The sequence below is a fragment of the Thunnus maccoyii genome, chromosome 2 (assembly GCF_910596095.1).
Source record: "Thunnus maccoyii chromosome 2, fThuMac1.1, whole genome shotgun sequence".
Taxonomy (NCBI): Eukaryota; Metazoa; Chordata; class Actinopteri; order Scombriformes; family Scombridae; genus Thunnus; species Thunnus maccoyii.
In genome coordinates this window covers 17,065,171-17,077,504 of record NC_056534.1, presented here as the reverse complement: position 1 = coordinate 17,077,504, position 12,334 = coordinate 17,065,171, and the positions used below count along the sequence as shown (strand labels likewise).

Here is a 12,334-nt window from a genome sequence, read left to right as displayed (position 1 = left end):
GTCTTAATTTGTTTTTCACTCAGTGCTCTATTTGTGGCAGAGGTACAAACAGTGAAATATGGCCGTATAGCAAAGGCAAAGTACTTCAGACAGCATGTTTGAAACTGATAGTGCTGACAGCATCTGGTGTCTGAGACAGCATTTTGTTGCAGTTGCAGCAGAGGACAAATGATGTCATCACTTGGTTTATTTTAGAGAACAAGAACGGTGGAATTAAAAAGTGTTTTACTGGCCTATTATTACAATTTGTTTAAGTACATTTATTTGTTATTTAGTCTCTCAAGGAAGATGCTAATGTTCAAAATCACATGGCCTATTTGAGGATGTATTTAATCAGTCAGATGACATTATCATTTGTTACTACTGTCATTCAGTGTTGATTGGGGACAGGATTTGATTCTAATGGAAAAAGCCTCTTGGGGTAGACACAAATTTCTCCTCACCTGCTCCGCAGAATTTCTGGAGCTATTTTGCACAACACTCTGCTGCCAAGTACAGATGCCTCCTGTCCATTACTATTAATAGTAGCCTATGTACTGATCAATCTGGTCACAGTATCTCATGCACAAACATGATAATTGTAAACCCTGTCCAAAATCAACACAATGAATGAAATTACCAAATGTGTCAGTATGTGGCTCCTTTTGATGTGACATTTTTCATCACTGTGTTAAGTCTATGCAGTCATTCTTAATGCACCAACCTTCACATCCTTTGCGCAGTATGTTTTTAAGGATCCACGCTAAATTACATCATGCATAAAAATGCGGCTGAGCTAATTTTTACGGTATAAACTTTTAAGCATAAAGCACCTCTGGCAGCTCAGTATTATATCAGGAGATTTCCATTTTTCCAACGTTATTTGGTTTGTACAAAGTCCTACAAAACCATGAAAGATAAACAAGAAAACAGAAAAAAAAGAGCAGCCGCACACACAGTACAGATATTTGAGTTAAAACAGGTTTTCAAGACATTTTCGATGATCACAGTCCTGATGGCTCTCTGATTTTTTCTTTTTTTTTTCGTTTTGTTGCGACCGTTCACTATCTATGGATATTAAAAAATCCTAAAAAAAAAAAAATAATAATAAAAAAAAAAAAACTATCTCTTTTAAATTGTTATTAGCACAATATTTATCATCAGTCAACCATATTTCATGCCAGTTCAGTTGTTCCTAAAAGGGTGGCCAGGAACAAGTAGAATCCTGATCCATGTATATTCCTTATATATTTATGTAGGCATTTCTCCTTAATAACATTTATGTCTAAGAAGAATAGTCTATTGTCAAAAGTATTTACAGCTGAGCCATCAGCTGTAGTATTTCTAAAACAAAATTTATGTTCATATCATGAACTTAAACTCTGTTCCCAGTTTTACGAGGGTCTGCAAACGCGTCGTGACGCTACTCTGACGTCTGACGAACGGAAATGATGTAGTTCGCGTTCCTGGATCATCTAATCCGTCTTGATGATGCAAAATGTCTCTGAATGTGTCCAACAGGACCAACACAGCTCGGTGATGCTTGTTTGAACCTCAGCCGGCGTCAGTAGCTTTTGTCTGCAGCTCAGAGAGAGATGGATCCGAGCAGGAGGAGCGAGAGTGACTGGCAAGGGATGATCAGCGAGGTGAGAGAGCTTTGAAATGCCCACCAACCTGCACTGATGTTGGAGTAACTACTGCACTATAATCTCAACAGTAAAATGTGTCTGTGAATTCAGTTTGTCGCCTCCTGTTTTGACTCACGGACAGTTCAGATTAAAGAGAGTAAACAGGATTAAATCAGCTGCGTTGTCTCAGAGCCTGCAGGGCTTGTAGAGTAGATGAGGAAGTGGATTTTTTTCTGTCCTTTTCCTTGTACCTGCAGAGCCCATTATCTTACAAAGTTACTGACATGTAAAACAGCAAGCTGCACACTGCAGGTGTTTTAGTTTTCACAGGTTATTACAGATAATCAGTCACAATCAATAACTGTAGATGACACTTCAAGGTCTATGATCACCCCCATATTCATGTATTACACAGATCCAGTATAATATGTAGAGCTGCAATAATTAGTCGATTAATCATTTGGTTGCCAGCTCTTAAATTAATCAGCAACTATTTTGATTGATTTATTGTTTTATTTTAAGAAAAAATGTCGAAGTTCTCTGAGTCCAGCTTCTCAAATGTGAATATTTGACAGTAAACTTAATATCTTTGGGTTGAGGACAAAAACAAAATATTTGAGAACGTCACCTTTGGCTCTTGGAAACACTAATTGACATTTTTCAACATTTTCTTACATTTTATGGACCAAATAACTAATTGATTAATCAAGAAAATAATCAACAGATTAAAGCACCAGTGTGTAAGATTTAGTGGCATCTAGTGGTGAGGTTGCAGATTGCAACCAAATGAATACACTTCACCCTCCCAGTCCAAGCATGTAGGAGAACCTATGGTGGCCACAAAACTGTCAGTATTTGGTTTGTCTGTTCTGGGGTACTGTAGAAACATGGCGGTGTAACATGGCAGGCTCCGTGGAAGAGGACTTGCTCCCTATGTACATATAAAGGGCTCATTCTAAGGTAACGAAAACACGATTATTATTTTCAGGTGATTATACACTAATTATAACGTACTTATGAATATTATATTCCATTTCTGCCAAGTCCGTTCTGCTAGATGCCACTAAATTCTGCACACTGCACCTTTAAATGATGATGAAAATAATCATTCGTTGCAGCTCCCATAATATCATGTAAGGCTGGGCAGTATGTTTGAAATCACTATCACAATATTAATAAAGATATCTTCTGATGTGTACAGTAAAGCATGATAGTCATGTATGAAGCTAATGTTTAAATTAATGAAATGTGTTGTGCCTTACCTGAGACCAAGACTTTCATATATACGACAAAAACTAATTTTCTTTTTTTAATCACAGCTTCTTTGGAGACTTTAATTTGGACAATCGAATAGTTACATAATTTAAACAAAACAAAAATAAATAGTAAGTAAGTAAGTGTAACAGACAAAATTAAAACAATTAGCTATATCATGATACTAAAATTAAGGGGACTCAAAGGCAATTGAAGGTGGGTCTTCAGCCGGGATTTAAAGGTGGTGATAGATGGGTAGATTTTCCTACCTTAACAGATGTCATATATTAACATCAGAAGAGGTCTCATCTGCTTATTGTGATATTTTTTGTTTTTCATATTTTCATATTCATAATCTTCTTTTATCAATCATTCAAAACATTTTTTTTTTTTTTTTTACTACGTGCAGTTCCTGATTTGTAAGCGGAAGTTGGAGAGCAAGAAAGAAGCTCTTCTGATTCTGTCTAAAGAGCTGGACACCTGCCAGCAGGAGAGAGATCAGTACAAACTGATGGCCAACCAGCTTCGCGAGCGGCACCAAGGACTCAAGAAGAAGTACAGGGAGCTCATTGTAAGACCTCTGTGTGTGCTGAACGTCTACAGATCTGAAAATACAACATAAACATCAAAATGGAGAATATTGTAGATATTGTGTTTAATGGTGATTTCCTTTGTTTTTATTCAATAATCAATAGGATGGAGATCTGTCTCTGCCTCCAGAGAAACGAAATCAAGTAAGTGACTTTCACTTGCTGATGTTCTTTTACTTTAAAGTCCAGATGAAATGACATTTTGAGTGTATTTTACTTCCGTATCTTGACGTATTTCCAAGTGAAACGGGTTTGACCCGTGGGACATAATGTTGGGAGGAATTTGATTTGAACCTTGAAAAGAGGGCGTTACATAATGAATCTCAGCTCTGTGCCACTAAAACTTGAAGATTGATTGATGTGTGGATTTCATGATATTATTGGTTGAAATTAGTTGGTTTAAGCCCACGTAAGCACACGTCATATTTTGTTTTACAGGAAGAACACATGATTGGATTTTGATATAAGAATAAAAAGACATTGTTTTTTTGTATTGTTTTTGGCATGTATTATTAAATAGGTGCAAAATATGACCGGGGATGTGATCTGAGAGGGTTTAAAAAGCATTTTTCTTTTCATCTCGACTTTAATACCCAGAAATCATGAAACAAGACTCACTCAGCATACTTATGCCAGTGAGTCCAGCTGTGTCTGGGTGGTACTGTTTGTTGTTTGTTGTGGACAGTAGACAGTTCCTGCCAGTGTCTGTAACAACTCTGTGTTTCATTTAGGCAAACAGTAACAATTCACCAGGGCTGATGGGACGCTCCTCACGACTGCAGCCCCATTTATGATTTTAGGTTAAAAGATGGGGAATTTGTTGTCATGCAGTGTCAGTCAGTCCACCACTTTGGTCCAGACAGAAATATCTCAACAACACACATCACCACCATGAAGCTGGCATTTGTGTTTTTGTTTTTGGGAGAATTGTTTCAATAACTATTAGATGGATTGCCTAAAAATTTTCTACGGATATTCACGCCCCCCTCAGGGTGAATTATAATAACTTGGTGATCCTCTGTCTTTTCCTCTTGCGCCATCATCCGTGCCAAATACTTTGGTTTATGACCAAATACCTGCTGAACTAATGACATTCCCATCAGCCTTAGCTGTCCTTTGTGTTTAGTGCTAATTAGCAAATGTTAGCATGCTAAAACGCTAATCTAAAATGGTGAACATGGTCAATATTGTAACTGCTGAATATCATGATGTTAGCATAATTGTGAGCATGTTAGTATGCTGATGTTCTTGTTATATAAAACCCTTGTTGTTCTTTACAGCCCTAAAGTGACTTAAATCAATGTGATCTGGCTCATCAAGTTCATGTCTTATTCAGGTGAATTTAGCTCAGCTACTGACAGACTCCAGAGAAAAAAGTAACCAACTTTCTGAAGAGGTGAAGGAGCTGAAACAACGACTGGTGGAAGCTCAGGGCGATAACAAGGTACCAGGTCATTCTTCCTTTAATATCAAATATGGTTATGATGTATGTTTATTTCACTTTATGTCTTTTACATCTTGAATATATCTCCAGCACATCAAATGTTTGCCAGTTATAAATCATAGATTATAACATTAAATAAACCAGGATCAAAACAATATATTTAACACATACAAACAGAAATTATCCAAAAAGTTACCTTACTACTGGCGGATCTGTGTTTCCACAGCTCCTACGAATGACCATCACCAAACAGAGGCTGGGAGACGAGGAGGTTGGTGCTCGACACTTTCCAGCACACGAGCGAGAGGATCTGGTCAAACAGTTAGAAAGAGCCAGAGAACAGGTGAGGACTGGCCGCTGTTCAGGTTTCTGTCTTTTGTCTTTAAATGCAATAATTCAGGCTGTTCAGGTGACATCCAGTTAATGGCTCGTAGTCAGTGGACAACAGTATGACGTTTTAGATCTTGTTAACTAAAAATCAGATTAGGAGCACTCAGACTGTTACTCGACAAGAAGACAATTTTTTCAAGTTACGTGACAACTTCTTTATTGGGGATGGCCATTTTCACAACACGCTTCATGCACAACAACAACACATCCTGTGTCTTTACAGTAAGAGCTTCCACTTCCTCCCAATACAAGATAACATGTGCCTCATACAGGCGGTTATTTGAGGTACTGGATATCACGCAACCAGTACAAAAATATTGTATGAATGCATATTCATACTGGAAACTTGACTACATGTACAAGATGTGACATCATTACAGCTACTATGACAAACACATGTACTCTGCATCTTTATGTTAGTGTTTGAGACATGAGAGATCCATTTTATTCTTTCCTAAATGATAACTGTTGCATGTCATGAGCTGAACTTTAATTAATTAAACCTCCCATTGTTACAGCTGATTGGCAACACAACTTTAACATATCTGTGGTATGGTAACACTTTACATTAAGTGGCCCTAATTAGCATTTCTAAGCAGAAATATAGTAACAATGTTAATGTTAATGTAGTTAAAAGACGACAATTAAAATGTATTTTTTGATTAGCAAGACAAGCAGTGATATTAACTCTGTCTTCTCTTATTTTAATTTCAGACACACAAGAGCGCCATGTCATGTATTTATGACAGATTTGTGGCCATGATAATTCAGCATAAGATGTCTTAATAATAGAAAAATATGTCAAATATGGCCTGAAGATATATGTTTTCTGCATAAAGGAATAAAACAGGCTGCACATAGTGTGTCTGGAACCGCTGTTTTCTTAAAATAGTCAAAATTATAGAGAAGTATGAACAGATTAAATATTATTCCTGTTAACAACCAAAACACAGTCACAGTTCATATATTTACTTTGTGTGATTTGTGCTGCTGTAGAACGAGGTGCTGGAGCACAGTGTGAAATCTCTCACAGACGAGCTTCAGGACGTGCGAGCGGAGCGGGACGTGTTTCAGCAGAAGGCTCATCGTCTCAACATGGAAATGAACCACATTGTGGGGAATGATGAGATTCGGATTTTAGACATAGATGCACTCTGCATGGAGAACAGGTTTGTTTGTGTTTATTAAAATGATTTTTATTGGTGCTTCTGTGCCTCACTGTTAGAAATATCAGAATATCAGAAATTTCCAAAGTTAAAGGAAGAATCTCTAAGTTTAGCATTCTGTTTGAAACACTGTTATCCTACTTTACTAGTTCAATGACAGAATGTCTTGTTATAATTTTAATGTATTCATGTGTACTTAGCTGTAAAATTAGAGATTGTAACATAATGACTTTTGGATTTGACTTAGTCATAAGTTGAAGGCTTCTTTTCCATGTAAACAGATTGATGATTTCTGAATCAGGGCTTTTGATCAAAAATGTTTTTTTAGGTATTTGCATGAACGGCTCAGTCAACTTCAAGAAGAGGTCAACTTGCTGAAAACAAATCTGTTGAAGTACAAGGTAACTACATTTTTTAAAGAAGTGCCCATTGGTACCGATTCCTCCATATCAATAGTCCGTCTATTTTTATTACACATGTGTATTGGTATTGATTGCGCAAGATCACGTGATCAAATTCAGATTGTTTCACAATGGAGGGACGTTTTTGCTTGCAGGTGATATTCCAGTCCTTCCCATGGTTTGGGTTGAAATGGTTAGGTTTAGGCACAAAAACCATTTGGTTAGGGTAAGATCATGGTTTGGGTTAAAACAGTAAAATGCAGTAAAAATATCCCGTTTTAACGTTTAAATGCCTGATGTGATGGTAAAAATTGCACAATTAGTGGTCTAAAAGAGGTCCGGCAATAAATTCTGGAAACAATGTATGTACCAATGGAAAAAACTACTATCAGCGCGGAAAACCAGTCCGGACCCACAGCCTGTGGACTACTGGCACAAAATCTCCTTTCATGTCAGTAGCCAGTAAATTATTACACTGGTTCCATAGCTGTAGCAGGTGCCTCTTTTTAATGTCTGTTTCTTCGATAAAATTATTTTTTGATAGTTTATTTTCTCAGCACCATGAAATCAGGGCCAATTAAAGATCCCAGATCCATGTTAAAGGATATGTATTTATTAAAAAAGACAACAGTTTCTTGTTCCCTCTGAAACAGAGACCCATTACTAATGCTTTTAACTGATTTCAGAGTGCACTGGAGTGCAGGAAGAACTCCAAGATCAGTGGGAAACCCAACAGCAGTGCACTCACCGGCGTGCTCTCTGCTAAACAAGGTTAGAGAGATCATATTTTTAAAACCCTCATATGATGATGATGGTGAAGAAAAGGCATGTGTGTTTTTGTAAACCATTACATTGAAGATATGGTGATATGTGTGTGCAGTGAAGGAACTGTTATTGTCTGAAGAAAATGGCTGCAGCTTGCCAGTGACTCCTCAGTCCATCTCAGACCTCAAGTCTCTGGCCACTGCTCTGCTGGAAACCATCCATGAGAAGAACATGGTGATTCAGCACCAACGCCAAATCAACAAGTACTGAATCTCATCCTTAACACTGTCTTAACACTGTGGGTTAGATCAAACTAATAGTCAGACTTCAGATAGACATCTACGCTAGGACTAATTATCCATGAGTGCTGGGTAAATTAAGACACACACACCTCCCCCAGCTCCATTCACTCCAGCAGAAAATGTTTGCTTTCAGGAAAAATTCAAAAGTTTCAAAGACTTTTTACTGTGAAAATTCAGTGAAGAGTGTATGAAGTTAAAAGCTTCCAATAACATAAAATCTGCAGTGCAGACCGGTGGTAGAGCTTTGATGCTGTGGCTTCACTCCTACAGTAAGGATAATTTCCTTGGTAAAAAAAACAGAAATGACTCATGATTTCCAACAGGTTACTGCAGTCTGTAAAAACTCTTTCCCCTCTCACGACTTTCTCCACAACATTGTTATAACCACAAATTATAAGCCATGTTTTGCTCTATTTCTGTCATTTGGTGTCTGGTTGTTACCACGGAGTCAGACTGGGGGCAGGTAGCTAAGTTTTTAGGCTTAAAATAAGCAAGTCTTTGTTTTTGTGAAATGGTCTAACTTGAATTACACTGATCTAAGAGCAAAATTAAGATTTGTACAGATAAATGACATTAATGCTGGGCAGAACCTATGAATTATTTTACATTGTTTACAAAACATGTGTCTTTTGTCTTTAGGATTCTTGGAAATCGAGTAGGAGAACTGGAGAAGAAACTAAAAACACTAGAAATGTCTGGATTATGGAGCCTGCCAGGTGGATATAACTATCTTAATTAGAGTGGCAATGATCAGTTGATTAGTGATTGATTGAAAGAAAATTAATTAGCATTTTGAGAATCGATTAATCATTTCAGTCATTTTTCAAGCAAAAATGCCAAAAATGTGTTGGTTCCAGCTTCTCAGATGTGAGGATTTGCTGCTTTTCTCTGTTTTATATCATTGTAATTTGAATATCTTTGGGTTTGGAAAATATAAGACATTTGAAGAAGTTACCTCAGACTGAAACAATTAATTGAAAAAATGATCGGTAGATTAATCAATGAAAATAAAACTCACCTTTTTAGAAATGCTTTTAGTGTGTTTTTGTAGTTTAGGATCCTTTTAACTTGTTGTGTAAAGCGATTTTGAGTATTTTGAAAAGCACTCTATAAATAAAATGTATTATTAAGTGTAATCATTGTAACCTTTATTCAACATACCGCTGACAATAATTTACCCCTCTTATCTTTTCTTCTGTCCTTTTGCTTCTTGCTACCTGGAGGCCTGACTTATAATGTGTCTTTGGGAATATATGGAAGTATGTTTCTCTTCTGCTTTCAAACTTTGAACTTCATCATTTTCTACTTCTAATATCTCCCCACATTACATTTATTCCTCTCTGTCCAATCCAACAGTATTAAGTAATGGCATAGAGATACAGTAACTGAACTTTTACCACTTTTATAAACTGCTTACTTTTACTAACATTTTGTCATAATAGGAGGAAAAGACACCATCATTCTGAGCTCTCAGCAGGCTGACTCACCAGGTTCTGATGCACAGGAAGGTGAATATTCAGTTTGGCTCTACTCCTGTCAAAGTGCGTTATCTATTGTTTTGTATGCTGCTCTGTTTACGTTTGTTGAATCTTCTTACAGGTAAAGAGGGGTTTGAAAGTATACCTGTTGATCAGCAGAGCTCCCCAGGAGTTGTAAACCAAGAGAGTGAAACACCGGCTGTGTCGGCTTGTCAAGAGGAACTTAACGAGGAGTCACCGTCCAGCGAAGACACGTACCAACAGAACCCCACATCCCAGCCTCAAACAGAAACGCCAAACGGTGAAGAGTGTCATGACAGCAACCAGTCACCGATCACAATGGAATTAACGGCTTTAACAAGTCACCAGTCAACAGACGAGGGGTGTCTGAGCGTTTCCCTTCCCACGGTGATCGATGAGAACACACTCTGTCCATCAAATACCAGCCACTCAGAGCAAGCTTCAGAGAAATCTGTCCCCACGGGAGGAAGAGAGGATGATACATGCACTGAGGGAGTGGAAACTGTTGAAACTGAGTGTGTTATAATTGAGGAAAACATCAGTAGTATGTCTTCCACCACCGCTGCTTCCGCTCCCACTGCTGAGGAGCAGGAGGACGTCCAGTCAAACCAGGAGACGGAGCTTTCTGACGGGACAGATGTTTGTGTTAGTTAGGAAATATGAAGTCTTCCAGATGCCTCTCACACGTTGCAGAGCATCAGGAGAAAATCTAAAAAACTGAGATATAATATAATGCTACTTTATTTATTTTTATGAATAATTAAGAAATATCAGGAGACACAAAATGTATCTGTTACGATTGAGAAATGGCGTGATATCGTATTGTAATGATCACTACATGATTATATGATCACACAGTCTGCTTCTTACTGAGAATCCCAAAAAAGTATTTAAAAATTTTGTGCCAATTATTTGGCAATTTTTTAATAAATACACGCCTGAGAAATTGGTAAGGTTGATAACAAACCTGAAGACATCTTAGTGTTACCGGTCATTGTTAACTGATTATTTGACTTGGTCCCACTTTTTTGAATGACCATTTTCACTACATGGCCAAAAGTATCTGGACACCACCAACATTACAACCATATGTGATTGTTGAACATCTGATTCCAAAACCATGGACATTAATATGCTGCTATAATGGCTTTTCACAGGGTTTCAGGCACAGATGTTGGGCGAGAAGGCCTGTCTCGCTACCATCCAGCCAAACTTAGGGCTGGGTGATACAGACAAAATCAAATATCATGATATTTATGACCAAATACCTTGATATCGATATCGATATTGCAACAGTACTGTAGGACTGACTATTGGTGCTTTCACAAAATATTTACAATGAGATTTTTAATAAATAATCATCAGTAATTTGGATGTAATAATAGAGTTCAGAAAATTACATCACTGTACTGTAAGGCAGCCTTTAAAACCAGGAAAAGAAAACACTTATTCCATATCACAATATTACGATATCCAAAATCTAAGACGGTATCTAGTCTTATATCACAATATCAATATAATATCGATATATTGCTTAGCTGTAGTCAAACTATGATAACCATTTCTTTATATACCTGGCTTTGTGCACAGGGATGTTGCCATGTTGAAACTGAAGAGGACCATTTCCAAACAAGTTGTGTGTAGTTGAGGTATTGAAGGTTTAGAAAGAGAAACTGTGATATATGGTGATAAAAAGTAGCAAACAAGGGCTATGGAAAGTCTTCAGCTATGTGGCTGATACGATTATGATTCAGATTTTGTCTCACATGGAAAACGGATGAAAAACTAAGAGGGATAAAGCACAATTAAAACCTCGAATTCATTTGGCTCTGCTGTCAGTTGACTATCTACAGAGACGTGTTGGTGTTGCCTAGAAATGAAATTGCTTGTCAGAACTTCTCTTTCACCTTTCTACCTCTGTCCACACTTCCACCTTGGTGTTAAAGGAAACCTACTATTTCTTATTGATCATTAAATCAACAAAGAGACATCACACGATTGTGAACAGTGTTTGAACTAATTGAGCAAATTTATTTTGTTCTTAAAACAATATAAACACACCAAACAGTTTCAGTTCTTATTATTGTCATAAGATATATTGGAGGACATTTACTCCTCCACCGTTTTTGCTAACAGATTAATCATGAAAACAAAAGCTGCACACAATTGCTGTACTATTAATTAATTCAAGATAATTGTGTTTTCTTTTTAAATCCATCCACAGAGATCTCAGCACACCTGTTAAAGAATATATCTACTGAACTTCTTAGTTTGTAACACAATGAAGCCGCAATATCTAGATTACCAGCACTGATGTCCTGATCTTGTTTTTGTGGTGAAAAATATTAATTCACCAGATATGTAGAAATTCCATAAAGCCATATGTGTAAACTGTCTATGTTGAATGTGTATAAAATTGATTTATTTGTGCAAAATAAATACATTTTCATGAACTGGTTTGCTGTGACTGTTTTAAGTACAAGATGTTAGATAAAATAGACCATGTCCATCAGGATTTGATGTATCCTACTGACTTTGATGATCACCTGACTTTTCCTCTAGCGCCAACAGCAGCATGACATTTGTGATTTTAAGTGAAACTATGAGATGGATTGCCATATTGCCAAATTTGAGTATTATTTATATTCCCCACAGAATGAATTGTAAGCACCTTGGGGATCCCTTTGTGTTTAATGCTAATTATGTTAGCATGCTAAGATGCAAAACTTGGTGTTTGTGGTTAATATTACACCTGCTTAGGATCAGCATGTCAGTGTCATGGATGCGTTTAGCATACTGACGTTGGCATTTAACATTGTCAAATAATATGTAATATCATAATTATGACATTTAATTTGTTTTAGTTTGAGAAAATAATAATAATATAAAATATTTTAAGTTGGCCAAGGGTGACAG

The 12,334-nt window shown here is 36.9% G+C and overlaps 1 protein-coding gene across 2 annotated transcripts; it reads left to right on the top strand.

Annotated features, from left to right (window-relative positions):
- The first annotated feature begins 1,412 nt into the window (after positions 1-1,412).
- On the top strand, positions 1,413-10,799 carry LOC121911960 (coiled-coil domain-containing protein 149-like). 2 transcript variants are annotated; one of them, XM_042433944.1, is made up of 13 exons: positions 1,413-1,625; positions 3,271-3,432; positions 3,557-3,595; positions 4,788-4,895; positions 5,122-5,238; positions 6,282-6,454; positions 6,780-6,852; positions 7,539-7,623; positions 7,733-7,880; positions 8,559-8,635; positions 9,143-9,178; positions 9,362-9,427; positions 9,519-10,799. In XM_042433944.1, the coding sequence occupies exons 1-13, from the start codon at positions 1,575-1,577 to the stop codon at positions 10,070-10,072; spliced, it is 1,689 nt and encodes a 562-aa protein (XP_042289878.1). In that variant the 5' UTR covers positions 1,413-1,574; the 3' UTR covers positions 10,073-10,799. The 2 variants fall into 2 exon arrangements, with proteins under 2 accessions (XP_042289878.1, XP_042289888.1); XM_042433954.1 differs by lacking the exon at positions 9,143-9,178 and having other exon boundaries at positions 1,414-1,625.
- The last annotated feature ends 1,535 nt before the right edge of the window (positions 10,800-12,334 follow it).

Excerpts from the sequence above, each read along its gene's own strand:
- LOC121911960 (XM_042433944.1), top strand. The coding sequence starts at position 1,575 with ATGGATCCGAGCAGGAGGAGCGAGAGTGACTGGCAAGGGATGATCAGC. Across the intron at positions 6,853-7,538 it reads CAAATCTGTTGAAGTACAAG|AGTGCACTGGAGTGCAGGAA; the intron begins GTAACTACATTT and ends AACTGATTTCAG. Across the intron at positions 7,881-8,558 it reads CACCAACGCCAAATCAACAA|GATTCTTGGAAATCGAGTAG; the intron begins GTACTGAATCTC and ends TTTTGTCTTTAG.